The sequence below is a fragment of the Leucoraja erinacea genome, chromosome 20 (genome assembly GCF_028641065.1).
Source record: "Leucoraja erinacea ecotype New England chromosome 20, Leri_hhj_1, whole genome shotgun sequence".
Classification (NCBI taxonomy): Eukaryota; Metazoa; Chordata; class Chondrichthyes; order Rajiformes; family Rajidae; genus Leucoraja; species Leucoraja erinaceus.
In genome coordinates this window covers 34,935,428-34,962,674 of record NC_073396.1, presented here as the reverse complement: position 1 = coordinate 34,962,674, position 27,247 = coordinate 34,935,428, and the positions used below count along the sequence as shown (strand labels likewise).

Here is a 27,247-nt window from a genome sequence, read left to right as displayed (position 1 = left end):
GTGCCCATATCTGAGGAAGAATGTACTGGCTCTGCAGAGGGTCCAGAGGAGGTTACGAGAATGATCCCAGGAATGAGTGGGTTAAGATATGATGAGCATTTGCCAGCACTGGGTCTGTACCTGCTGGAATTTAGAAGGATGATGGGGAACTTCATTGAAACATACAGAATAGTGAAAGGCCTAGATAGAGTGGATGTGGAGAGGATGTTTCCACCATTGAGATATTCTAGGACCAGTGGCGATAGCCTCAAAATAAAAGAACGGATCTTTAGAAAGAAGATGAGGAGGAATTTCTTCAGTCAGTGGGTGGTGAATCTGTGTAATTCATTGCCACAGAAGGCTGTGGAGGCCAATTCAATGGATATTTTTAAGGCGGAGATTCACAGATTCTTGATTAGTACATGTGTTAGTAGTTATGGGGAGAAGGCAGGAGAATGGGGTTGAAAGGGGAAGATAGATCAGCCACAATTGAATGGTGTAATCGATGGGCTGAATGGCCTAATTCTGCTCCTATAACTTATGAACTTATTTCTCAAATGCGGATGTAAAACAAATTTGAGACCAGTAGTCGAGAGAGTATTTTGCAGTCTGTAGTGCATATATCGTGAGATGGGAGCCGTACGCTGTTAATAGGAAAGATTATATAATTTTAGGTAGACACAAAATGTTGGTGTAACTCAGCTGGACAGGCAGCATCTTTGGAGAGAAGGTATGGGTGATGTTTCGGGTCGAGACCCTTAACCCTTTGCAGTGATTAGTGGAGTGCCGCAAGGCTTGGTGCTGGGACCCCTGTTCTTTACAATATATATTAACGATTTAGACGAAGGAATTAATTGTAATATCTCCAAATTTGCGGATGACACAAAGCTGGGTGAGTATGAGCTGCGATGAGGATTCTATGAGGCTGCAGGGTGACATAGATAGGTTGGGAAGTGGGCAGATGCATGGCAGATGCAGTGTGGATAATGTGGATAAATGCGAGGTTATCCACTTTGGTGGCAAGAACAGGAAGGCAGATTATTATCAGAATGGTGTCAGATTAGGAAAAGGTAAGGTTCAACGAGACCTGGGTGTGCTTATACATCAGTCAATGAAAGTAAGCATGCAGGTACAGCAGGCAGTGAAGAAAGCTAATAGCAAGTTGGCCTTCTTAGCGAGAGGATTTGAGTATAGGAGCAAGGAGGTCCTCTTACAGTTGTATAGGTGCAGTTGGTGAGACCGCACCTGGAGTATTGTGTCTCCTAATTTGAGCAGTTTTGGTCTCCTAATTTGAGGAAGGACATTCGTGCTATTGAGGGAGTGCAGCGTAGATTCACCAGATTAATTCCTGCGATGGCGGGACTGACATATGATGAAAGAATGGATTGACTGGGTTTAAATTCACTGAAATTTAGAAGGAGGAGAGGGGATCTTATAGAAACATATACAATTCTTAAGGGATTGGACAGGCTGGTTGCAAGAAAAATGTTCCCGATGTTGGGGGAGTCCAGAACCAGGGGCCACAGTTTAAGAATAAGGGGTAGGCTATTTAAGACTGAGATGAGGAAAATCTTTTTCACCCAGAGAGTTGTGAATCTGTGGAATTCTCTGACACAGAAGGTCGTTGAGGCCAATATACTGGATGTATTAAAAAGAGAGTTTGATAGAGCTCTTAGGGCTAAAGGAATCAAGGGATATGCGGAGAAAGCAGGAACAGGGTACTGATTCTGGATGATCAGCCATGATCACATTGAATGGCAGTGCTGGCTCGAAGGGCCGAATGGCCTACTCCTGCACCTACTTTCTATGTTTCCTTCACGTTATATAATTGTAATTATGTACACAGAGTTAAGTTTTCCCCATGATCAGGAAACTTTGAATAATTTTTGGAGCATAACAGTTGCTTCTAAAGCAGCTGGATCCAAACGCCGTTCTTCATAATGTCCCACTGAGCATCTTCTAAGTCAGCTTTATGCAGCAAATGAATCAATATTGCACGGTATGTCAAGCTTCGAGTAGATTGTGACAACCACATCACAGACTCGATTCCAGCATCTGATTATCATCTGTCTTTTGTGTTAAAATGGTGGTTTTTAAACTTCAGAGTTATGAAAAACTAACAGAATAACTGTGTCTGAAATAAAGATGATTAGTGGAGCGTATTGTACTGACAGGCAATGTGTTCCTGGACCTCTGCCACTGTGCACTGCTGCATGAAGCTACAGAGTATGATGGCCACCAGATCTGGGCCACATTGTCTGGTGCCACAGCTTGCTTGTTGCATGCAGTCTGGACTCTTTCATATCAATGGGTAAATGAACCTAAGCAGTTTGTACCAACGTTATTTTAATTAACATTGAAGTTTATTGTTGCTACATACGTTTTTAAATCACTTTAAATTTTACAGTTAATAATTTAATTATTTTCATTTATATAAATGTGATTTAAATCTATAAATGCCCTTGGTCAGCAGTTTAGAACAAGTGGGAGAGTCTTCTGACAGAAAAACACGAAGGGCGGGAGAGGGAGGGGGACTAATGCCATCAGGGCTTTTACTGCTGTCTGGGCCGTGTGACCACTCAAGGAACGTTCCACCTTGTGGAATTAAACCTGGCAGAATTTTGGACAAAGTGCAGCCACAAAAAGTAAATATGAGTGTAGGTATCCCCATGAGGGGTGGATGGGTGCAGGCTAAGTCCAATGAGGTTGGACACATTTTTAAACTGAAGATTAAAGATAAAGTGTAGGACGGAACTGCAGATGCTGGTTTAAACCGAAGATAGACACAAAAAGCTGGAGTAACTCAGCAGGTCAGACAGCATCCCTGGAGAAAAGGAATAGGTGACGTTTCGGGTTGAGATCTCGACCCAAAATGTCACCTATTCCTTTTTTCCAGAGATGCTGTCTGACCTGCTGAGTTACTCCAGCTTTTTGTGTCCAGCTAAGATGAAAGGTAATACTGATCCATTGTATCTGTTAGTTACATTGACTTTCAATAAGTTATGACAGTGTCTGTTAGCCGTTAATAAACTTGCCTATATTATAAAATGACGTACCATGCCAAGACACCTGTCGACTGCAATGTGCTGATAAAGATAAGCTATGTGTTATTACGTGGCGTGGCCATAACTGTTTTGGTTATGGACAGACGCCACTCAACAGGTACTATATGGGACACGGGGAATGCTGCATCCAGGACCTCCAGACTGCATGGAAGAGAGGGATGCTGCTTTTCAGAGGTCTGTTTGGGTGCAGCTCTGGATCAAGTACAGTCAGGGCCTGGAATTGGGGTTATGGCTGATTCAGTTACCCAGCAGCATGTAACGAGAAGGTGGGGTGAGAAATGAGAGAATTTGGGGGAAGCTGCTGGGTCAGAGGTCATAGCCAGAAGAGGTGGGTCAGGAATGAGGGGGAAAACCCATTAGGGTTCCAGCCCAGCGTTGTGCTGGCAATGACTATTAATGGATATTACTGGATCATTGTAGACTTCATTCCCAGCAGTGCTCTCAGAAACAAATGTTTCATGTTGGAATGTAGGAAGGAACTGCAGATGCTGGTTTACCCAGAAGATAGACACAAAATGCTGCAGTAACTCAGCGGGTCTGGCGGCATCTCTGGAGAAAAGGAATAGGTGACGTTTTGGGTCGAAACCCTTCTTCAGACTGAGAGTCAGTACGGAGGAAAACTAGAGGTATGAAAAAGTTCGGAACAAACCAGCTTCTACAGCCAACAATGGATCATTGTGGGCTCTACCTTTCCTTCGTCATCAGTGCTGGCTCTCATTTGTTCTGACAATATTCATACCTCAAGTTTCCCTCCCCCCCCACCCCCCAACGACTCCGAGTCTGAGGTATGGTTTTGGCCCGAAATGTCACCTATTCCTTTTCTCCAGAGATGCTGCCTGTCCTGCTGAGTTACTCCAGCATTTTGTGTTCATCTTCCTTTAATGTGTGTCTGCTGCAGGAATCACGTGTACGGCTTGTGCCTTGAGGTGCTGGGTCAACCTTGTACAGTGATGCAGAACGATCCAGAGAGGATAAATAGGTATTTGTTCACATTTCTAGCACTCAATTGCACACATTTCCCACATCTTCTCAAACACTGTGGACAACACTGACTGCTCATACTTTGTTACTTTCACATTTGTCATGTTCTATTATTTAAGATTATTATTCTCTTCATCCTGTATCAGTAAACTGTTGTGCACTGTATGATTTCATTTCCATGGTCTAAGTACTTTGACCCATTTTCATATCTCAGTAGAGTATATTTATAAATTGTCATTTTTTTTAACCTTTGGGCAGGAGAGGTTAGATGACTGTTGGATTTAAACCAATAAGGTGATATGCCCCTTTGTAACAGCAAGGAAATGATTAATGATAATTCATTTGGTGTTTTGCCAAATGATAATTGGGAAATCTGTAGGGAGCTGCCACTTCTTCAATATTATATTTTGCCACTGATGAAAAATGATTGGAGAATGGCCGCCATCCAGTTTCTCCAGATTATTTTTTAATGATAAACTGAATATTATTGAGAATTACTCCCTCCCTCTCTCCCCCCACCTCTCCCCACCTATTTCCCTCCCTATCTCCTCCTCCCTCCCTCTCCACCCAGTCCCTCCCTCCCTCGCCCTCTCCACCTCCCTCCCTCTATCTCTCGCCCCTCTATCTCTCCCCACTTCCCTCCCCCCTCTCCCTCTCCTCTCTCCCCCCTCTCTCCCCCCCCTCCCTTCCTACCATCCCTCCTCCCTCCTCTCCTCTCTCCTCCCTCCTTCTCTCCTCCCTCCCTCTCTTCCCCTCCCTCTCTCCCCCCTCCCCTCCCCACCTCCTCCTTCTCTCCCCCCACCTTCCTCGCTCCCTCCCCCACCTTCCTCCCTCCTTCTCTCCCCCCTGCCCTCCTCTCTCCCCCTCCCATCTTCTCTCCCCCCTTTCCCTCCCTCCTCCCTCCCCCTTCCTTCCTCCCTCCCCCTCCCTCTCTCCTCCCTCTCCCTCTCTCCCCCTCTCTCTCTCCCCCCACCTCCCTCCCTCTCTCCCCACCTCTCCCTCCCTCTCTCCCCATCTCCCTCCCTCCCTCTCTCTTCATCTCTCCCTCCCTCTCTCCCCACCTCTCTCCCCCTCCCTCTCTCTCTTCCCCCTTCTCTCTCCCCGTCTTGACCCCAGTACCTGATACATTTCATCCTCTCTGCTCTCTCTCTCTCGCATTCTCTCTCCACCTCTCCCCTCTCCGTCTCTCTCCCTCCTTCTCTCCCCTTCCCTCTCCCTCTCCCCTCCCCTTCTCCATCCCCTCCCTCCCTCTATCTCCCTCCCTCCATCCCCCCCTCCCTTCCTCCTTCTCTCCCTCCCTCCCTCTCTCCCTCTGTTCCTCTCAAAGGTGTAATGTTTTTTTACCTTTTCAGCTGCCTCTTTTGAACCCTGAAACATAATGCAAATTAATTTGAGACATGAAGCTCTTTTTAAAAAAAAAATTTGTTGCAAGTCCTTGCAATCCACGAGCACCAGACACTGAAAGTATATCTACAGTATCGTGCATTAAATCTTTCACAGAAGCACTCTGCTTTATATTGTATGTGGTGATTATTATGGACTTAGAAGAAACGGAGAAGTGAATGCCCTTGGATAATCGTGTAGCTTTGAACACAAACAAGACTTTATGCTGCATCCATTTGTGAAAAAATACAGAGCTCATCGCATTGTGGGGTGGTTGGAGATGGCAACTTGGATATGCTGCAGAGGAGGCTCGATGCACACGGGGGGAGAGGGCGTGGAATCGAGTGTGGGAACAAGATGAGAAGAGATCATCAGAATGAGAGGAGGGTCATTTGCCAAGTGATCTTTAAATATATATATATACTAGACCAAGTGCAGACCCGTTGGGTCTGTTCCCCCAATGTGCGGTTGTGGGGGAGGGAGGCGGCATGCAGCGTCAAACACTAACTATCCCCCACACCTCCCCCCCCCCCCCCCCCCCCCAGCAGTCACTCATGCTAATTACCCCCCTTGATATTATATAAATATTATTAATTTGCTCCTTTTACCCCATAACCACCCTATCTACTAACGCATAGCCCCCAACTTGCAGTCACATCTAGAGGGGGGGGGTGGGTAGAGAGTGAGGGCAGAGAGAGAAGGGGCAGAGACAGGGAGAGAGAGACAATTCAACCCAAACCCAAACAACCATTTAGGCAGTGCTTTTTTACCTCTAACCATATTTTCATTTTCAAACCGAATTAAGGGTACTCACAGTGCTGTAGACATTTGTCAGTGTCATTCAAAGCTCTGATTGAGGCACACCACTTGCAGAGACTGATTGAGGCACACCACTTCCTGGATTTATAGTCGCTCCCCCTCCCTCCAGCAGGGGCAGCAGAGAGAATGGGGAATGTAGTAAAAACATTAATATCTCTGTCAATTTTCATCAACGGGAAAAATGCTCGGCACATACGCGGTGGAGGGGGGCTCTGAGCGAGGTGGCCAAAAATGACGGCCGGAAGTGGCGGCATACTCTCGGAAACCGCAGCACAGAAAGCCGAAACCGGTCAAGAACAGAGTTTTAGTAATATAGATATATGGCAGGTTTTGCACAACTCAAAATTGATAAGGAATAATAATAAAAGTTGGATATGAAGAAAATGTCAAAACTAAGAAATTGAATTTAAATGAAAACTACAAAACAGATACATTAAAGTTGAACTAATAATTTGTGAGATATAATCTCTCATGTACAAAGCCATGCAGACTATCCCTAATCAGCCATTGTCTATCTAAATACATGTATAGCTTGTCCTTCAGAATAGTCTAGTATCTTTCCAACCACAGATGTTAGACTCACTGGCCTGTACTTCCCAGGCCATTTCCTTGCATCCCTTCTTAAATAGAGGCACAATCTCACCCAGAGCAACTGTAATTTCTTCTCTAGTTTCCCACAGTGTCCTGGGATATATTTGATCAGGCCAAGGGGATTTGGCTACCTTCATACGCGCTAGGACGTTCGGCACCTCCTCGACCATAACACTGATGACCTCGAGATACTTCCGTTGACTGCTCCAAGTTCCCCGGCCCTCGGGACCTTCTCCACAGTAAAAGCAGAGGAGAAATACTGATTGAGGACCTTGCCCATCTCCTGTGGCTCCACACAGAGGTGGCCGCATCCTGGGATGCCCTATTCTCTCCCTGGTTACCCTTTTCCCCTTAATGTACCCATGAAATGTATTTGGATTATACTGAATATTATCTGCCACAGCTATCTCCTGCCCCGTTTTCCTCCGATTTCCTTCTTTAGCATACTCCTTGGTTACGTAAACTCCTCCGAAGATAGACCTGATCCCAGCTGCCTATACCTGTCCTTTGCCTCCTCGTTCATTCTTGACCAGAGCTTCAATTTCTCCCGTCATCCAATCTTCCCTGCGCCAACCTGCCTTGCACTTTGTACACCCGACAACGTTCAGATGAATTCACATAATTATTATAACAGAGTAATTCCTGTTGAAGTGCAAGAAATGCATTGTATAATTTTAAAGAAATATGGCTTCAAGTAAGGTTTCTCTCATTCAGACTAATCAGCCTTAAGGCAAAAGTGGTCACCCAGGTCCTATTTCATAAAATTTGTCATGCAAATTGTCTTTTTACATATTTAATAATTCTATATCTATTTTCTCTTAAAGTTGGTGGCTGTGGCACCAGAAACATTTTCATCCAGAAATCCAACCCTGGGCATTCACTCTAAACTCCGTACAATGATATCAACACATTAATCTGTCCTCCAAATTCCACATCATTGACTTCAATAAAAGGTCGAATCGGTATTCATTTGCCTTCTTTGCTAAACAAAGTTGATCTTGTGTACACTAGATATTACCATTATTTATGACTGTGAGTATGGGAGGAAACCGAAGATCTCGGAGAAAACCGACACAGGTATTGGGGAGAACAGACAGCACCCGTAGACGGGATCGAGCCCGGCTGTATGCGCTGTAAGGCAGCAACTCTACCGCTAGCCAACGGGCTTGTTTATTTTAAAAAATTGAAGTTTTAGTTTGCTGCTATGCTGAACAAACCTACGACAAGCACATGGCTGAGTGGGTAAGCATTTTCTCTTCCCTTTTAATTAGCTCAGCTTTACATCACCATCTTCTTCAGACTTAGTTTAGGCACATAGAACTAACTAAAAGTGCATAAAAATGTTCTTCTGAATTATTAAATCTTTGGAATGGAAAAGCTTCTGTTATAATCACTCATTTGTGTCAACACATAAAGTGATACAAATTTAAATTGAAAAACAAAAAAAGTTTGTTTTGTAAACTTGGGCAGTTTGGGTAGACTTTAAAAAATATATAGTTTGCAAATAGCTTTTTCATATGGATTGATAAATTCTCATCATTGAGATAAAATGACCTGTTTACATGAATTATGTTGTAGGTTTTTCCAGCATAGCAGCAAACTAAATTGTTAGATCATTTTTTTTAAATGAACAAACCCGCTGGCACAGCGGTAGAGTTGCTGCCATACAGCGAATGCAGCGCCGGAGACTCGTGTTCGATCCCGATTGTGGGTGCTGTCTGTATGGAGTTTGTGTTCTCCCCGTGACCTGCGTGGGTTTTCTCCAAAATCTTCGGTTTCCTCATACACTTCAAATACTTCTAGGTTTGTAGGTTAATTGGCTTAGTAAAATGTAAAAATTGGCCCTAGTAGGTGTGGGATTGTGTTAATGTGCGGGGACCACTGGTCGGCACGGACTCAGTGGGCCGAAAGGGCCTGTTTCCGCGCTGTATCTCTAAGCTCTGAAACATTTTGGTTTTGAATGCATCATTCCAGTTAGCTTGAAGAGGTTTGAATTTATTTCTGTTGTAAGGCATAAGGGAAGACTCTGGGTTTGGATGTGACCACACCAACACTCACCGAAGGGTGAGCTCATACTTTATTTACAGTAGTGAGAAAGTCCAGTTCCACATGGCAACGCTGCCCCTCATTGTCAGAACACCTGTTGCTGTCGATCTTATTGATGAAGCCTCAGTAGAGGCGATGACTGTCTAGGGCTTCTTCCTGGCAGTTCAGTCTGGACCACAAGATGACATTGCTGGTCTCGGTATTGTCCCAGTGGCTCAGCCTTCCTCAAACTTGCGACAGGGGTACACAGCCAGCAGGGTGTTCCTCCCTTCGGCATTCCACACCTCCCCGTTCCTCCCCAGCCTTTATAGAGAGAAGGCTGACAAGGTTCAGGTGGCCAAACCAACATCAGCTAATTGGACCCAGCTGTTACCAATGATGCCTGTCAGCCAGTGATGGGCATCGAAGGGACGAATTGCTGTTCCAGTTGTTACTTAAAATATTAAATGAATTTTGTATAAATTGCTTGATTTGTGCACCAGATTAACAGGGTTACTGTTCCACTTCCCTAGAAGGCTTAGGAAGTTCGGCATGTTCCCAATAACTCTCACCAACTTCTACAGATGCGCCATAGAAAGCATTTTATCAGGATGCATCACAGCCTGGTGTGGGTACATCTCCAACCAAAATCACAAGAAATTGCAGCGAATTGTGGACGCAGCCCAGACCATCACACAAACCAACCTCCCTTCCATTGTCTCCATTTATACCTCACGCTGCCTCGGCAAGGCCAGCAGCATAATCAAGGACGAGTCACATCCAGGCCACATCCTCTTCTCCCCTCTCCCACAGGCAAAAGGTATAGAAGTGTAAAAACGCACACCTCCAGATTCAGGACAATTTATTTCCAGCTGTTATCAGCAACTGAATCGTCCTCCCAAAACTAGAGAGTTGTCCTGAACTACTATCTACCTCATTGGTGACCCTTAAACTATCTTTGATCGGACTTTACTGAGTTTACCTTACACTAAACGTTATTCCTTTCTTATTACTAAACGTTATCTAAGCCGATTTAAGTGCTGACAAGAATGCATATAGGTGATCCATCAAAGGCAGCAGAATTAGATTCCAGCACAATCTGTAAATCCATGGCCTGGAATTACCATTATCTTTAAGAGTGAGGACTAACCTTGGGTTAGTGAGTAGTGTGGAAGAGCAAGCCAAGACCAGTACCAATCACATCTGTAGTTCTGGTGCCAACTTTGTGAAGCAACAGTACAGTCCAACAGAAGCATCTGTGGATCACAGGGTTTCAAATTTAGTTTAGATAACTAATGGCAATCGAATACTTTCAACCTGAAAATGATAACTCGCTACTTATATATCTAACTGCAAGTGCAATCAAATAGAAACATAGAAACATTAAAAATGGGTGCAGGAGTAGGTCATTCGACCCTTCGAGCCAGCACTACCATTCAATATGATCATCCAGAATCAGTACCCTGTTCCTGCTTTTTCCCAATATGATTCCGTTAGCCCTATATCTAAAGGGCCTGTCCCACTTGGGCGTCATTTGCACGTAATTTACGCGTCATCATTTACGCGTCATGACACATGACGCGCGCATGGTGCGTGGTGATCTAGGCAGTGACGCGCGGTCGCACACGGTGCCCCAGAATTTGGGGATGTACAAAATCTTCGTGCGCCATCTGCGTGACGTGCAAATGACGCCCAAGTGGAACAGGCCCTTAACTCTCTCTTGAATACATCTTGTGAATTGTCCTCCACGGCCTTCTGTGGCAGAGGATTGAACAGATTCACAACTCGCTGGGTGAAAACGTTTTTCCTTATCTCAGACCTAAATGGCCTACCCCTTATTCTTAAATCATTGATAGAAGCACAAAGCAGTCTTCAAACAACTCCTGTTGAAGGTATTCAAACAAGCAGTGATTGGTGTTGAAGTCATAGAGCATAGCTGACTGAACCAAGTCTTCACGGAGAATGGCAAAGTGATGTAATACATCAAGCAGGCACTCTGTCTGTCCTGTGCGAGGTCACACTGAGAGAAAATTAAAAGTTCCACAGTCCATCACAGTGAATACTTGTGAACAGTTGAACAGATAACATGGAAGCTCTGGTACTGTTCAATTCACCTCTACCCCATTGAGGACATTTCACTATCTAAGGAACTGATGCACTCTCTATCTTCCCCTTTGTGCTGTTTCATGTCCGGATGTGGCGGCGCTGTTAAACAGCTGCGGCTCGCCTGCAGTCCGTCTGTTTTTTTACTTTTTTTGTTGTTTTTTTTTGTCTTGTTTTAGTTACATTTTAGTTTATTAGGTTGTGTTATGTGTGTGGGGGGGGAACATGTTTTTTTGTCTCTTCCTTCGGGGGAATGCGACTCTTTTTGTCGTATCCCCCTTCTCTGCCGCCGTCTGCGCTGAGGCCTAATGGTGGAGCTGGCGGCCTCCAACTGCGATCGACCTCGAGGCTCCGGAAGCAGAGCCAGCCAGGACTTACCAACGCGAGGCTGGCCGAATTCAGAGCTGTGGCGGCGTTCCGGTGGCAGCAGCCAGACTCGGGGCTCTGGCGGTGCTCCGGTGGCTGCGGCCCGACTCGGGGCTGAGGCAGCGTTCCGGTGGCGGTGGGCTGAGGCGGCGTTCCAGCTGCGGCGACCTGAATCCGGGGTTCGGCCGCGGGCCAGTGGACAACATCGTCGGGAGTTCGCAGGCCACAGGTTGGTGACCTGTTTTTACGGAGCTCTCACGGCAACATCTGCGTCCGCTGGACTGGAGGGCGGCATCTTCGGCAGCTTCGACCACCCCGGGCCGCGGAGCTTGAACCGGCCCGTTCGCGGAGCTCGGTTGAGTCGCGGGACTGACTTACCATCGCCCGGTGGGGTAACAACATCGGAGGCCTGGATCGCCTCAGCGCAGAGGGAGAATAAGGAGGGAAGAGACAGAGACTTTAAGACTTGTGCCTCCATCACAGTGAGGAGGTGCCTGGTGAACTCACTGTGGTGGATGTTAATTTGTGTTTATTGTGTGTTTTGTTATTTATTATTATATTTATGTCTGAATGACAAATAAAGGGATCTAATCTAATCTAATCTAACGTGAGTTTGAACTGATTGCATCTATGTATGGTATATCTGATCTATTTGCATAGCTTGCAAAACAAAGCTTTTCACTGTACCTCGATACTTATGACAATAGTAAACCTAAACCTAGGAATCTCCATTAACATCTCGGTGCTTCGTGATGGTGCATCTTCTTCTTAGGCCCCCTTCTGTCATGGCTGACCATGGGTGTCTGCAGGGTGCTATTCCCTATATGGAGGACGCTTGGGCGTGACTTTGTTTAACGTGGGGAGACTGGTGCACAGACAGCCACCCCACAGTCCTTGACAGATGTGGGTCAGGATCCAGTGGCATGTAGTCCAAGACGACCGGAGACCCTTTTCTGTTGCAGCCTTCATCTGCCTTCCCAGCTGTTGTGACACTCCATAGCCATCATCCTCCACCTATTCCATCGTTGAGGTCTTGGTTGGATCGCTCTTTGTCAGAGACCTCCACCTCGACCTTACCACCATGGGTGGCCCTACCAGGAGCATAGCTCCAGACGGCATCGCTCTCAGGATTTCAGGTTAACACAAGCTTCTCCACCACGACAAGGTGACAATCCACGGAGAAGTGATGGTGCAGCCCAGCACAAAAATGCAAAGGGACATAAAAACACAAGTAATAGGAGTAAGTAGTAGTGGACCATTTGGCCCCCTCTGTCATTCAATAAGATCATGTTGGAAACCTTGTACCCCCATGTCAATCTCTTTTACTAACCTCATATTTTTTGATTACCTTAAATTCTAAACCGAATGTGCTTATCTACTGCATCTGGTGTTCCCGATGTGGCCTCCTGTATATTGGCGAGACCAAGCGAAGACTCAGCGACCTTTTCACTGAAATGTTGTGCTTGGTCCGCCAAGTCCTACCGATTCTTCCAGTTGCTAATCATTTAAAGTCCACTTCCCATTCCCACACTGACCTTTCTGTCCTGGGCCAGAAATTCTCCATGGATGCTGCTTGACCCATTGAGTTACTCCAACACTTCGTGTCCTCTTTTGTAAACCAGCATCTGCAGTTTCTTGTTCCTACATTCTAAAAAAAATATTGCTCTCTGTGTGACTGAGCCTCCCACTCTGTGACTGAGCCTCTCACTGCTCTCCTGAGTGGACTATTCCTAAGATTCACTACCTCTGGGTGAACACATTTCTTCTAAGCAGTTTCCTTTATGACAGACCTTGTATTTTTAAATTGTGACCCCTGGCTCTGAGCTCCCCAGCCTTGTGCAATATCAGCGCTGCATTAATGACAAGATTGAATCATTTGCAAGCACTCTCAGCCAGGAACGTTTAACAGATGATCCTTCTTGCCCTACTACTGAGGTTTTTTGCATTGTGTAAGTCGACCATTATGATTCACTCAAAGTGAAAAAGCAGACTACACTGAAGACAATAAATTCACTGGGCCAGGCATTATCCTCGATGTGGGGCCGGTGATGTGTGCTCCAGTACCTTTGCATCTATATACAGCTATCCATCCTAGCTGCAATATTGGCATTAATGAGAATATAGAAATGTTCCATTTATACCCAATCTACAGAAAGCAGGTCAACCTTATCCCATCAAATTATAGATCCATCAGTCGAATGTTGGTGGATAATGGAAGGTTTCATTGCTAACACCATTGGGTAGAATTTATCACCAACAAATATGGACTCATTTTGGATGGTGGCTGGATTATTTGGCTCCAAACATAGCCATTTGGATCCAAAAAAAGAACAGATGAGCTGGATTTTAGAAGTTGTGAATAACAGCTTTTTATATCATTGTGACATTGAACCAAGTGTGGGTTTTAATGAATCTTGGTAACATGTAGGTCTGTCAAAACCAACATGAAAACCCTCTGCTGTGTCCAGTTTGCTGGTGGGGCTAGTGGCAGGGCAGGACCACTCCAACCTTCACCACATGACCAGGATCCTGAGAACAGCACACACTCTGTACCCAAAGCCATTCCCTTTAACTGCGGACATGAAAACATATTGATCAGTAAAAAACGATAAAATAAGGTACTGACTATTAAACTCAAAAAGGCAGCCAACATCATCAAGGACCCACACCATCCTGGCCACACACTCATCTCTCCGCTACCATCGGGCAGAAGGTACAGGAGCCTGAAATCCGTTACATCCAGGTTCAGGAATAGCTACTTCCCCACAGCCATCAGGCTATTAAACTCGCCAACTAACAAACTCTGAACTGTAACAGCCTATTGCACTTTATCTGCTTATTTATGTGTATATTGAACTGAACTGTTCTGTATTTTTGCTTACTATATTCTGTTGTGCTGCAGCGAGCAAGAATTTCATTGTCCTATCTGGGACACATGACAATAAACTCTCTTGACTTGACTTCACTTCACTTCACAGATGGATCTCCAGGCAATTTGGAAAAAATACATAAAGGCTATGTTTTTATTTCACAAAGCAATCTGTTCATATTTTACTTTTGGAAGGTAAACATTTCTTAGGCTCATCATTTAAAATCCATGTGATTTAGACCGTGTACATCTCCATGTATTTGAAAACATCATGGCTACATCTATAATGTACACATATTCTTATATTCACTGGAGTTTAGAAGGATGAGGGGGGAATCTTATAGAAACATATAAAATTATAAAATGACTGGACAAGCTAGATGCAGGAAAAATGTTCCCAATGTTGGGCGAGTCCAGAACCAGGGGCCACAGTCTTAGAGTAAAGGGGAGGCCATTTAAGACTGAGGTGAGAAAAAAACTTTTTCACCAAGAGAGTTGTGAATTTGTGGAATTCCCTGCAACAGAGGGCAATGGAAGCCAAATCACTGGATGGATTTAAGAGAGAGTTAGATAGAGCTCTAGGGGCTAGTGAAATCAAGGGATATGGGGAGAAGGCAGGCATGGGTTATTCATTGGGGACAATCAGCCATGATCACAATGAATGGCGGTGCTGGCTCGAAGGACCGAATGGCCTCCTCCTGCACCTATTTTCAATGTTTCTATGGTACACTGCACCAGCTCACTGTTGCTTCTTTAGCTGCACTACAAATGTTCCACCTCCACACCTGGAAAGACAACTTCAGTTGGAACAGCCAACTGAAACATAGAAACATAGAAATTAGGTGCAGGAGTAGGCCATTCGGCCCTTCGAGCCTGCACCGCCATTCAACATGATCGCGGTTGATCATCCAACTCAGAATCCCGTACCTGCCTTCTCTCCATACCCTCTGATCCCCTTAGCCACAAGGGCCACATCTAACTCCCTCTTAAATATAGCCAATGAACTGGCCTCAACTACCGTCTGTGGCAGAGAGATCCAGAGATTCACCACTCACTGTGTGAAAAAAGTTCTTCTCATCTCGGTTTTAAAGGATTTCCCCCTTATCCTTAAGCTGTGACCCCTTATCCTGGACTTCCCCAACATCGGGAACAATCTTCCTGCATCTAGCCTGTCCAACCCCTTAAGAATTTTGTAAGTTTCTATAAGATCCCCTCTCAATCTCCTAAATTCTAGAGAGTATAAACCAAGTCTATCCAGTCTTTCTTCATAAGGCAGTCCTGACATCCCAGGAATCAGTCTGGTGAACCTTTTCTGTACTCCCTCTATTGCAATAATGTCCTTCCTCAGATTTGGAGACCAAAACTGTACGCAATACTCCAGGTGTGGTCTCACCAAGACCCTGTACAACTGCAGTAGAATCTCCCTGCTTCTATACTCAAATCCTTTTGCTATGAAAGCCAACATACCATTCGCTTTCTTTACTGCCTGCTGCACCTGCATGCCTACCTTCAATGACTGGTGTACCATGACACCCAGGTCTCGCTACATCTCCCCCTTTCCCAATCGGCCACCATTTAGATAATAGTCTGCTTTCCCGTTTTTGCCACCAAAATTTATAACCTCACATTTATCCACATTATACTGCATCTGCCAAACATTTGCCCACTCACCCAGCCTATCGAAGTCACCTTGCAGTCTCCTAGCATCCTCCTCACAGCTAACACTGCCCCCCAGCTTAGTGTCATCTGCAAACTGGGAGATATTGCCTTCAATTCCCTCATCCAGATCATTAATATATATTGTAAATAGCTGGGGTCCCAGCACAGAGCCTTGCGGTACCCCACTAGTCACTGCCTGCCATTGTGAAAAGGACCCGTTTACTCCTACTCTTTGTTTCCTGTTTGCCAGCCAGTTCTCTATCCACATCAATACTGAAACCCCAATGCCGTGTGCTTTAAGTTTGTATACTAATCTCTTATGTGGGACCTTGTCGAAAGCCTTCTGGAAGTCCAGATACACCACATCCACTGGTTCTCCCCTATCCACGCTACTAGTTACATCCTCGAAAAATTCTATAAGATTCGTCAGACATGATTTACCTTTTGTAAATCCATGCTAACTTTGTCCAATGATTTCACCACTTTCCAAATGTGCTGCTATCCCATCTTTAATAACTGACTCTTGCAGTTTCCCCACTACCGATGTTAGACTAACTGGTCTGTAATTCCCCGTTTTCTCTCTCCCTCCATTCTTAAAAAGTGGGGTTACGTTTGCTACCCGCCAATCCTCTGGAACTACTCCAGAATCTAAAGAGTTTTGAAAGATTATTACTAATGCATCCACTATTTCTGGAGCTACTTCCTTAAGTACTCTGGGATGCAGCCTATCTGGCCCTGGGGATTTATTGGCCTTTAATCCATTCAATTTACCCAACACCACTTCCCGACTAACCTGGATTTCACTCAGTTCCTCCAACTCCTTTGACCCTGCTATTTCCTCCCCTGCTATTTCCGGCAGATTATTTATGTTTTCCTTTGTGAAGACGGAACCAAAGTAATTATTCAATTGGTCCGCCATATCCTTGTTCCCCATGTTCAACTCACCTGTTTCTGACTGCAAGGGACCTACATTTGTTTTAACTAATCTCTTTCTTTTCACATATCTACAAAAACTTTTGCAGTCAGTTTTTATGTTCCCTGCCAGTTTTCTTTCATAATCCATTTTTCCTTTCCTAATTAAGCCCTTTGTTCTCCTCTGCTGGTCTGAATTTCTCCCAGTCCTCCGGTATGCTGCTTTTTCTGGCTAATTTGTACGCATCATCCTTCGCTTTGATACTATCCCTGATTTCCCTTGTTATCCACGGATGCACTACCTTCCCTGATTTATTCTTTTGCCAAACTGGGATGAACAATTTTTGTAGTTCATCCATGCAGTCTTTAAATGCAGTCTTCCATTGCATATCCACCGTCAACCCTTTTAGAATTAATTCCCAGTCAATCTTGGCGAATTCACATCTCATACCCTCAAAGTTACCTTTCTTTAAGTTCAAAACCATTGTTTCTGACTTAACAATGTCACTCTACATCCTAATGAAGAACTCAACCATATTATGGTCACTCTTGCCCAAGGGGCCACGCACAACAAGACTGCTAACTAACCCTTCCTCATTACTCAATACCCAGTCTAAAATAGCCTGCTCTCGTTGGTTCCTCTACATGTTGATTTAGATAACTATCCCGCATACATTCCAAGAAATCCTCTTCCTCAGCACCCCTGCCAATTTGATTCACCCAATCCATATGTAGATTGAAGTCACCCATTATAACTGCTTTGCCTTTGTCGCACGCATTTCTAATTTCCTGTTTGATACCATCTCCAACTTCACTACTACTGTTAGGTGGCCTGTACACAACACCCACCAGCGTTTTCTGCCCCATAGTGTTTTGCAGCTCTACCCCTACCGATTCCACATCCTCCAAACTAATGTCCTTCCTTTCCATTGCGTTAATCTCCTCTCTAATCAGCAACGCTACCCCACCTCCTTTTCCTTTCTCTCTATCCCTCCTGAATATTGAATATCCCTGGATGTTCAGCTCCCAGCCTTGGTCACCCTGGACCCATGTCTCCGTGATCCCAACTATATCATAATCATTAATGGCTATCTGCACGTTCAACTCATCCACCTTATTACGAATACTCCTTGCATTGAGACACAAAGCCTTCAGGCTTGTTTTTACAACTCTCGTACCCCTTATACAATTATGTTGAAAAGTGGCCCTTTTTGATTTTTGCCCTGGTTTTGTCTGCCTGCCACTTTTACTTTTCACCTTGCTACCTATTTCTTCTACCCTCATTTTACACCCCCCTGCCTCTCTGCTCTTGTACCCATCCCCCTGCCACATTAGTTTAAATCCTCCCCGACAGCACTAGCAAACACTCCCCCAAGGACATTGGTTCCATTCCAGCCCAGGTGCAGGCCGTCCTGTTTGTACTGGTCCCACCTATACAAACAGGGTGGTCTGTACCTGGGCTGGAATGGAACCAATGTCCTTGGGGGAGTATTTGCTAGACTGAAGATTCACATCCTAGCCAAACCCCATCAAACTTGGAAATGATTTACCAATTCTTCATTGTAGAATACTCTGCCCTTTACCAGTGTTACATGAACCCCCATAGTTGCTGTTCCGGACGCTCAGAAAGGGGACGAGCCAATTTCTGGAGCTGGGAGGGATGTTAATAAAATGTTGGCCACGTCAATGTGAATAAAATACAGAATACAACTTATTTGGAACTGATTACTATGCAGAATTCATCTTGCAAATACACTTCACTTCACTCTAGTGCTCATCATATATAATGAACAATATTCTTGCAATTCAAATTTCTGTAGGGAGATTGTGAATATGTTTCTCATACCAAAGCATTAGATTAAAATGTATAAATCATTTGTTCCTAAGAGTAGTGCAATATGAGTTGAAAGGGTGCTTTCTCTGAACTCATTTTACATGTCAAGAAGTTTAATTTTTTCTTTGAATAAAAGTGAAAACCGTGATCATGACTAAGTTGATGTATCTGTATGTTAAAGAAACAGCTGGCCATCACTTCACATGGATTCAAGGTGAGAATTTAAAAATCTGACAATCGGAAGATGACAGAATATATAACCTAAGAAGGCATTATAAAATCTCATTATATCCTGCATTTCAATTTTCCTTGTCAAAGAATGTAATTTAACAAATGCAGTGATCAAATAAAACATCTGTAGTTGATGCTGCATTAACAATGATAGCTAGTGCTGTAGATAGTCACAAGAAGCTGGTGTAGTTCAGCGGGACAGGCAGCATCTCTGGAGAGAAGGAACGGGTGACTTTTTGGCTAGTGCTGTGCTGTGGTGGCTCACTAGTAGATGGCTAATATTAATCTTTAAATATCCACTAGGACAGGATGCTATATTTCATGCTGATTTATAGGATCATCTAAATGTTGAATGCAAGTGTTTCCTTGTTGCAATTTAAATGGCCATTATTAGTTAATCCATCTGGCCTAAACCTATATGCCAAATGTTTTGTCTTTTCATCTCTATTCTTTGTCCAACCATCTGCCAATCAACCCCCTCCCACCTCACTTGCCAGATTTTGTCCCATTCTCCCTACCTCTCTTCCAGCTTTCTCCCACTCCCTCACTACTATCAGTCTGGTTTAGGATAGAGATACAGCGTGGAAATAGGCCCTTTGGCCCACTGAGCCCACACTAACCAGTGATCACCCATACACTAGTTCTATTCAACGCACTAGGGACAATTTACAGAAGCCAAATAGCCTCCAAACGTGCACGCCTTTGAAATGTGGGGGGAAACCAGAGCACCTGGAGAAAACCCACATGGTCACAGGGAGAACGTACAAACTTCAGACAGACGGCACCTGCAGTTAGGATCGAACCCATGTCTCCGATGCAGGAACTCTGCCACTGCGTTACTGCGCCGCCCTTAATTAGGATCCTGAGCCGTAATGTAGCCTAGCATTGTTCTCCAGAACATTGTTATTTGTTCTGGTGTTGAGTCATTGAGTTAACAACGCTGAGTTATTCCAGCGCCTTGTGTGTTTTTTTGTAAACCAGCATCTGCAGTTCCTTGTGTCTAGCATTACTCATTTGTGTGGTTACCACAGGCCCTCTTCCTTAAATGAGAGAGGGAATACTTCAAACACACTGTTTGTAACCCGAGTGTGAAGTTAAATTATTGAATGTAACTGGAGAGGATTATTGTATGTAAGAACGAATAATTGTCAATGACTGGTCTTGCTTCATGCAGGTTGAATTGTAAAAGATAATATTTACACATTCAGCTTTTCAAAATAAACACAACTTTGGCCGTGCAACGTCCTGGCAAATTGAAGCATAATTAACAGAATCATCTCTGACATCCTGTTGAAGCACTTTTATTCAGGCTATTCAGGCATAACTATGCTACTTATTGGACTGTCTGGAAGCAGTGCTGAGAGGGTTAGAGAGGTCACTCATTTTAGCAGCTTTGTGAAATTTCATTTTCTTTGGCAGTCTGTCAGAGGGCAGGTGCTGTCACTTCATTTCATGAAACGTCAAAGCCTTTGCAATAGTGCTGTCCATATTTAGAAATGTTTAAATATACCAAGGGCACATTCGGGTGGATTTAAATTCAGCAGAACCAATTTAGATACATTTAAATATATTTTATGTCTAGATATTTAATTAAAGTACAGTATAACTGACGGGTTGAACTGTTAAACAAATCTCAGCTGTTTTTGCTCAGTCAGTCCATATGATACATCGTGCCCCAGGAAATACTTTGCTAGGTTTTCTCCTGACAGAAATCCATCATTGTTACCGCTGGATTCAGTGAGTCCTGATGGACATTTCTATTTACTGATGTACACTTCTGTGCATCCAGACGCGCATTTTTAGTTTGGAATCGTTAGTTGAAAAGTTGTATGAATTGTAGAATAATGGACATTTTCTTCATGAGGACCTTTTAATCAATAATACTGAACTCCATTCAATTGACATGGTTGTCAAGGATGCAGGGCACCAGCAACATTTATTATTATGTTATTATATTATACTATATATATTTTTATGATATATTCATCATTTTATTAATTTATTATTGTTTATTTATTATTATATATTTAAATTATTGACACATATTATATTATAACATTTATTATTAAATAGAACAAATTATTTTAATCTCGGAGAATATAAATTATTTTATCACCTTAAATAAGTAGTTGCATGGTTTGTACAGTGACGATCAAATATTTTATTTGGGTAGAAACAGGGGACTTGTTTTGATTTGAATGTCTTGAGAGCACTTTAAAATAATCATTGTGCAAATTTTACATTTGTGTATTTTAAGATCCCAATTAAATTTTCAAATGATTAGAGTCACAAACTGTACAGCAACTTTGGTTCACCTTGTCCATGCCAACTAAGTTAGCATACTATGCTTGTATCATTTACTTGCTGTCAACACATAGCTCTCAAAACCCCTTCTTTTAAATGTATAATTGCATCCACTTCTGTACCCACCGATGACAGCTCTTTCCTGATATTGTCTACCCGATGGTTGAAAGCATTGATCCTAGGGTTAGTCCTAAATCTCTTTCCTCTCACTTTAAGCCTAACTAAAAGCCCTCTAATTTTGTAATCCACTAGTGTGGGAAATGTTATTTCATTTTATCCATGCCACTCATGATTTGTGCCCCTCAATAAGGTCAACTTCCCCAAAGAAAAAAAGTCCCGGCCTATCCAACCTCTCCCTACAACTCAAGCCCTCAAGCCCAGGTAACATAACGGTGAATCACATCTGCACCCTTTTCAACGTAGTCACATTCTTCCTGTAGTTGGGCAACCAGAACTGCATACTGTACTCAAACGTAGCCTCCCCAACAATGTGTGGAGCTGTATCATGATGTGTCACCTTTTGTGCTGAAAACCTTTTCTTATGAAGAAAAGCACGTTCTTCACCACACGTTCTATCTAACTCGGCATGCACCTGCATTCAAATCTTTCTGTTCTGCGTGTCCTGTGCAATTAACCTGCACTGGTTTGACTTAGTAACAAAAGTGCAAGTACTACTTGTTTTCAAGGGGAATGACTACGGAATATTCCTACCCTCTCTGCCTGCTCCTTTCACCATCCCTGCTGGTCACCCATCACTTTCTGCCTGTACTTTAGATGTGACCGCCTCAGTATAACCCAATGATGTTCTCGTTCTCCCTGACACTGAAGTCATCCAGTCATAGCTGTAGTTTCCTCACGTGGTCAGTGGGGAGTTACGGATGGACACACTTCCACAAGTGTAGCCCTCAGTGATACTGAAACTCTCCCTGACTTCCCATATCCTGCAGGAGGAGCAGTCTATCCCCTAACTGCCATGCTGCCTGAACTTAGGTGAAACATAAAGGTCACAAAAACAAGATCCAGCCTTATCTTGCTGTCAGCTTCATAACATTGATTTCATGAGATGGTAAAGGGGGGATTTATCTAAGCTCCACTTTGATTACCTTTCTAAATGCTGGCCATTGTTTTTTATATTAACTCAGTGATTGCTCTGTTAAAACACTACTTTATTGAAACTAACAGCGCTCCTATAGCACTTATCTGCAGCACCTTTTCTGCATGTAGACCAACACTCTACATTTGGAGCTTATCCTCCTTGGCGGTCAGTCATCTCTGTCTCCAAGTTGCCTTGAATGTTACATAGCCACCTCCTGCTAGGATTGTCTTGCACAATCTAATTTAAAACTATGTCTCACAGATTAAATTCTCAAGGTTTATGGATATTAGTAGTGACTTCTAATTTGCTTTATTTTCTCATATCATACTCAGTATTCTCCTTCCATATCCATACTTACTCCACTGAAGAAGGGTCTCAACCCAAAACGTCACCCATTCTTTCTCTCCAGAGATGCTGCCTGTCACGCTGAGTTACTCCAGCTTTTTGTGTATCTCACTCCATTACAGTGGCTCCCAACACAAACAATCCTACAATATCTTGCACAAACACCAAACTTTTAACCAATTGTATTATACTTTATCCTGTGCTTGGATCTTGATAATGTTTAGAGTTCTGATAAATATTATGACTCCAGCAAGGTCCAACTGGATGCCTATCACTTCTGATGAACTAATAAATCTCCAATAACAGGGGATGCTTAACTTTGCTTTACCAATCTATATCCATGCTTCCCTGACCTAGGCTGCTGAAATGCCTTCCATTGGGGAGAAACCATGCCATCCATTTGATGTAAACAGGTAGATTCCCAGTCACCTTAATTTAAGAGATTTTTCCAGCGGTGATGCAAGGCTAAATACAAAATCAATCTTCCTCCCATCTTCCTGCTATCTTTTGCTTAGTAGCTCTGGATTGAAGCATGGGTGACCTTTCTTACAGCTAAAAAACATTTTTAGAGAGCTTGCCACAAGTATTTTGGCAGAGGTAGCTCCTGGAAATGAGCGAGAAACGGCTTTACAGATACTGTGGTTAGGACCCATTTGAGTTATCGATATTCTTCCACAGTTGTCGTCATAGTCACCGTTAATAAAAACAGAAAATGCTGCCATTTAGGTAGGTTCTGTGGAAAAAGAAAAAGACTTAAGACTTCAAAGACTTTTAATCAGGCACTGGAAACGGAATCTGAGACAACAGTAGTAAATTGTTTGTTAAAGATAAATAATTCTTAACTTTGCAAGGTTTACAATTAGAAATAAGATCTAAAATGTGTCTTGCATGTTATATTTTACAGCTGATTATGTTCAGATCAATTTATTTTGCATGAAAATACAAATCTCTAGAATCTACTGAACAGGGCATATCAGTAATTCGTACACCAACATTGATTTTTATTTTCATTATTAGGTACCTGGTGATTTAAGTCAAACCTCTGAAGATCAAAGCTTGTCAGATTTTGAAACGTAAGTCTTGATCTACATTATCATTTTTATGGAATCTTGGAAAAATGTACAAATATTCGCATAAACAAATGTTCAAGTAGTGTGATTTAATTATTTTTTGGCGAGGGAGCAATCATCATTATAGATGTCAATAGGCATGTACTTCATTTATATTCATTGCAGTGTTGCTCCAGTATCAGGGAAGCATTGAATAACAGTGACTCAACATAAAAGCAGCAAGGGCTCAAAACACACAGCAGGTCAGGTAGCATCTGTGGAGAAAAGAAAATCATTTCAAGTCGAAGACTCTTTATCTAGAAAAATGAGAAAGAGAGTTAATATTAAGTTGAGAGAGGATGAGTGTTGGGCAGGATAAAGTGAATAACCTTGATTGGTTGCTGAGGGTTTACTTTGATTACAAAGCAATCTGGGTGACTGATTAGTGAGGGAAGTTAGAGAAAGAGTAAGCCTTATGCCAGTATTCCAGTTCACAGCATTCCCGATGTTAAAGCAATCTTGTCCTTAGGTTTAGTTTAGTTTAGTTTCGAGATACAGCGCAGAAACAGGCCCTTCAGCCCACCGGGTCCTCGTTGACCAGCGATCCCCGCACATTAACACTTGGGACAATTTTTACATTTACCAAGCCAATTAACCTGCAAACCTGCACGTCTTTGGAGTGTGGGAGGAAACTAAAGATCTCGGAGAAAACCCACGCAGGTCACGGGGAGAACGTACAAACTCCGTACATACAGCAGCCGTAGCTGGAATCGAACCCGGGTCTCCGGTGCTGCAAGCACTGTATGGCAGCAACTCTACCGCTGCACCACCACGCCGCCGTCCTGAGTCTTATTTTCTGGGAACTGTACAATGGTCAATGGGATGTTAGGGAAGGGAGGTCGTAGACATTGGCACTTCATTCATACTTGCAGGCCATTCCTTTGACCACATTTCCGGGCACATTTATATCCCTGCAGTTTATTATCGTTTGTGTATGTATTAACCCTTTAATTCTTTTTCCATTCACATACATTAAGGAGTAGTTTACAGTAAATAATTGTCCTCACCATACATTGTTGGGAACAAACCCACACAGACCTGGGCAAAACACAAGCAGCTCCAAAGGTCACGATTGATCCACGTTCACTACAAACTCATTACTGCCTGCGAGGCATCCAGAGGGAAGGTGAATGACTGTTTCTCAAGCTTACATTGGGCCTTGTTGGATAATGAAGGAGGCTCCAGACAGATTAGAGGTGAAGATAAATAGTGAGTGAAGAAGAGAGGCAAGTTATCATGAAACGACTCCCACCCAGTGGCCTGGACATCCATCATCATCAAATGTTTGGAGAGGCTAGTTATGGAATGCATTACGTCCAGTCTACCCAGCAGCCTTGACCAACTGCAGTTTGCCTACTGCCACAACAGGTCCACGGACGATGCCATCACCCTAGCCCTGCACTCATCCCTAGAACACCTGATAAGAAAGACACCCACGCCATACTTCTATTCATAGACTACAGCTCTGCCTCTAATACCCTTACACCGTCCAAGCTTATCGCAAAACTTTTGGGACTTGGTGTCAGCACACATCTCTGCATCTGGATCCTCAACTTCTTGACCCACAGACCCCAATCAGTGACGATAGGGGACAAATCATCCTCTACAATAATCCTCAACATGGGTGCTCCCCAGGGCTGCGTTCTCAGCCCCCTTCTTTACTCCTTGTACACCCACAACTGGGCAGCCATGTACAAATCTGATTCAAGTTTCAAATTCACAGACGACATCACAATTGTGCACCAGATATCAAATAATGATGAGATGGAGTATAGCAAGAACCATAATTTTGTGGCCTGGTGTTGAGACAACAACCTTTCTGTCAATGTCAGCAAGACAAAGGAGATAGTGATTGACTTCAGGAAGCCAAACGATACACACACACCCCAGTGTGCATTGACGGTGCCAAAGTAGAGATGGTTGAGAACTCAAATTCCTAAGAGTCAATCTCACCAACAACATCTGGACCACAACATATTGAAGCAACAACAAAGAGAGTACATCTAACCTCTACTTTCTTAGAAGGCTTAAGGGCCTGTCCCACCTGGTGATTTTTTCAGCGACTGCCGGCATCATTGACTGACGTATCAGGCCACCGTAAATGTTATGGCATGATGCGGCGTGACTCGGCATGATGCGGCGTGACTCGGCATGATGCGGCGTGACTGACTCGGCATGATGCGGCGTGACTCGGCATGATGCGGCGTGACTCGGCATGATGACATATTGAAGCAATGATTCCTCATGTTCATCATCCTGCCGGGACAGACACTTTAGGAAGTTCGACATGTCCCCTACAACTGTCACCAACTTCCACAGATGCGCCGTAGAAAGCATTTTATCGGGGTGCATCACAGCATGGTTTGGGAACAACTCCATCCAAGACAGCAAGAAATTGCAATGAACTGTAGACGCAGCCCAGATCATCACGCAACCCAACCCCCATTGATACCTCACGCTGCCTCAGCACCAGCAGCATAATCAAGGAGGAGTCGCACTCTAGCCACTCCCCTCTCCCATCAGGCAAAAGGTATAGACTTGCGAAAACGCACACCACCAGAGTCAGGGACAGTTTCTTCCCAGCTGTTTTCAGACAACTGAACCGTCCTACCACAATCAGAGAGCAGTGCTGAACTACTATCTACCTCTGATGTCCCTCGGACTATCCTTGACCGAACTTTGCTGGCTTTACTTTGCACTAAACGTTATACTCTTGTCACGTACCCATACACTGTAAATGGCTCGATTGTAATCATGTAATGTGTTTTTGCTGACTGATTAGTACGCATCAAAAGCTTTTCACCGTACCTCAGTACACGTGATAATAAACTAAACTCAACTAAACTAAACTTAAAGCTCAAGGTTATCCCCACGGAGTGAACAGGAGTGTTTCACGATGGAATGCATATTGAATTTTTCAGATTTAGGTACCGAACCTACTAATACCCCATCCCCCACCCCTCCCCTTTCTCCACTCAGCCCCATCTGCATTGGCACCTTTTTCTCTCTTTCCTTTATCCCCCGTCCCTTTTCACCTTCCAAAAACTGAGGGGCCTTTTGCACTTCTTAACTCACACTTTTTGTCTCTTCATCTCTGTCCTTTGTCCAACCATCTGTCAATGAAAACCTCCCTCACCTGTATCCACCTATGACTTGCCAGGATCTGTTCTTCCCTCATCTCACTCACAGCTTTGTCCCCTCCACAATCAGACTCCCAACCCGAAACATCACCTATCCATGTTTTCCACAATTGCTGCCTGATCCACTGAGTTACTCTGGGATTTTGTGTCAGCCTGTAGTTTTATGGTTTGCAAAACGTTATCAACAAAACACAGGTCAAAAAAGATCCCATTGGTGTTTTTCGTCCTCTTTGAGTTTATGAAAAATGTGGCCTTACAGCCAGAAAGACTTGTTTCCCCTTGTGGACTCTCTGTGTCGTCCATTACCAGAGTCTGTCAGTAAGTGCAGGACTTCCATTCATGACAGTGCATGGATGGGATCCAGTAAAAGGCTCAATCTAGTCCACTGAGAGATCCCAGTGCAATGGCTGTGGGAGATTTCAGCCAAATGGATGAG

The 27,247-nt window shown here is 43.8% G+C and overlaps 1 protein-coding gene across 1 annotated transcript in view; it reads left to right on the top strand.

The window, feature by feature from the left end:
* The window catches only part of snx29 (sorting nexin 29), a 695,647-nt gene that overhangs the window by 440,590 nt on the left and 227,810 nt on the right, over positions 1-27,247 (top strand). The window contains exon 17 of the mRNA XM_055651849.1: positions 23,580-23,635. Within this exon, the coding sequence (XP_055507824.1) occupies positions 23,580-23,635 (56 nt within the window). The remainder of the gene's footprint in view (positions 1-23,579; positions 23,636-27,247) is intronic.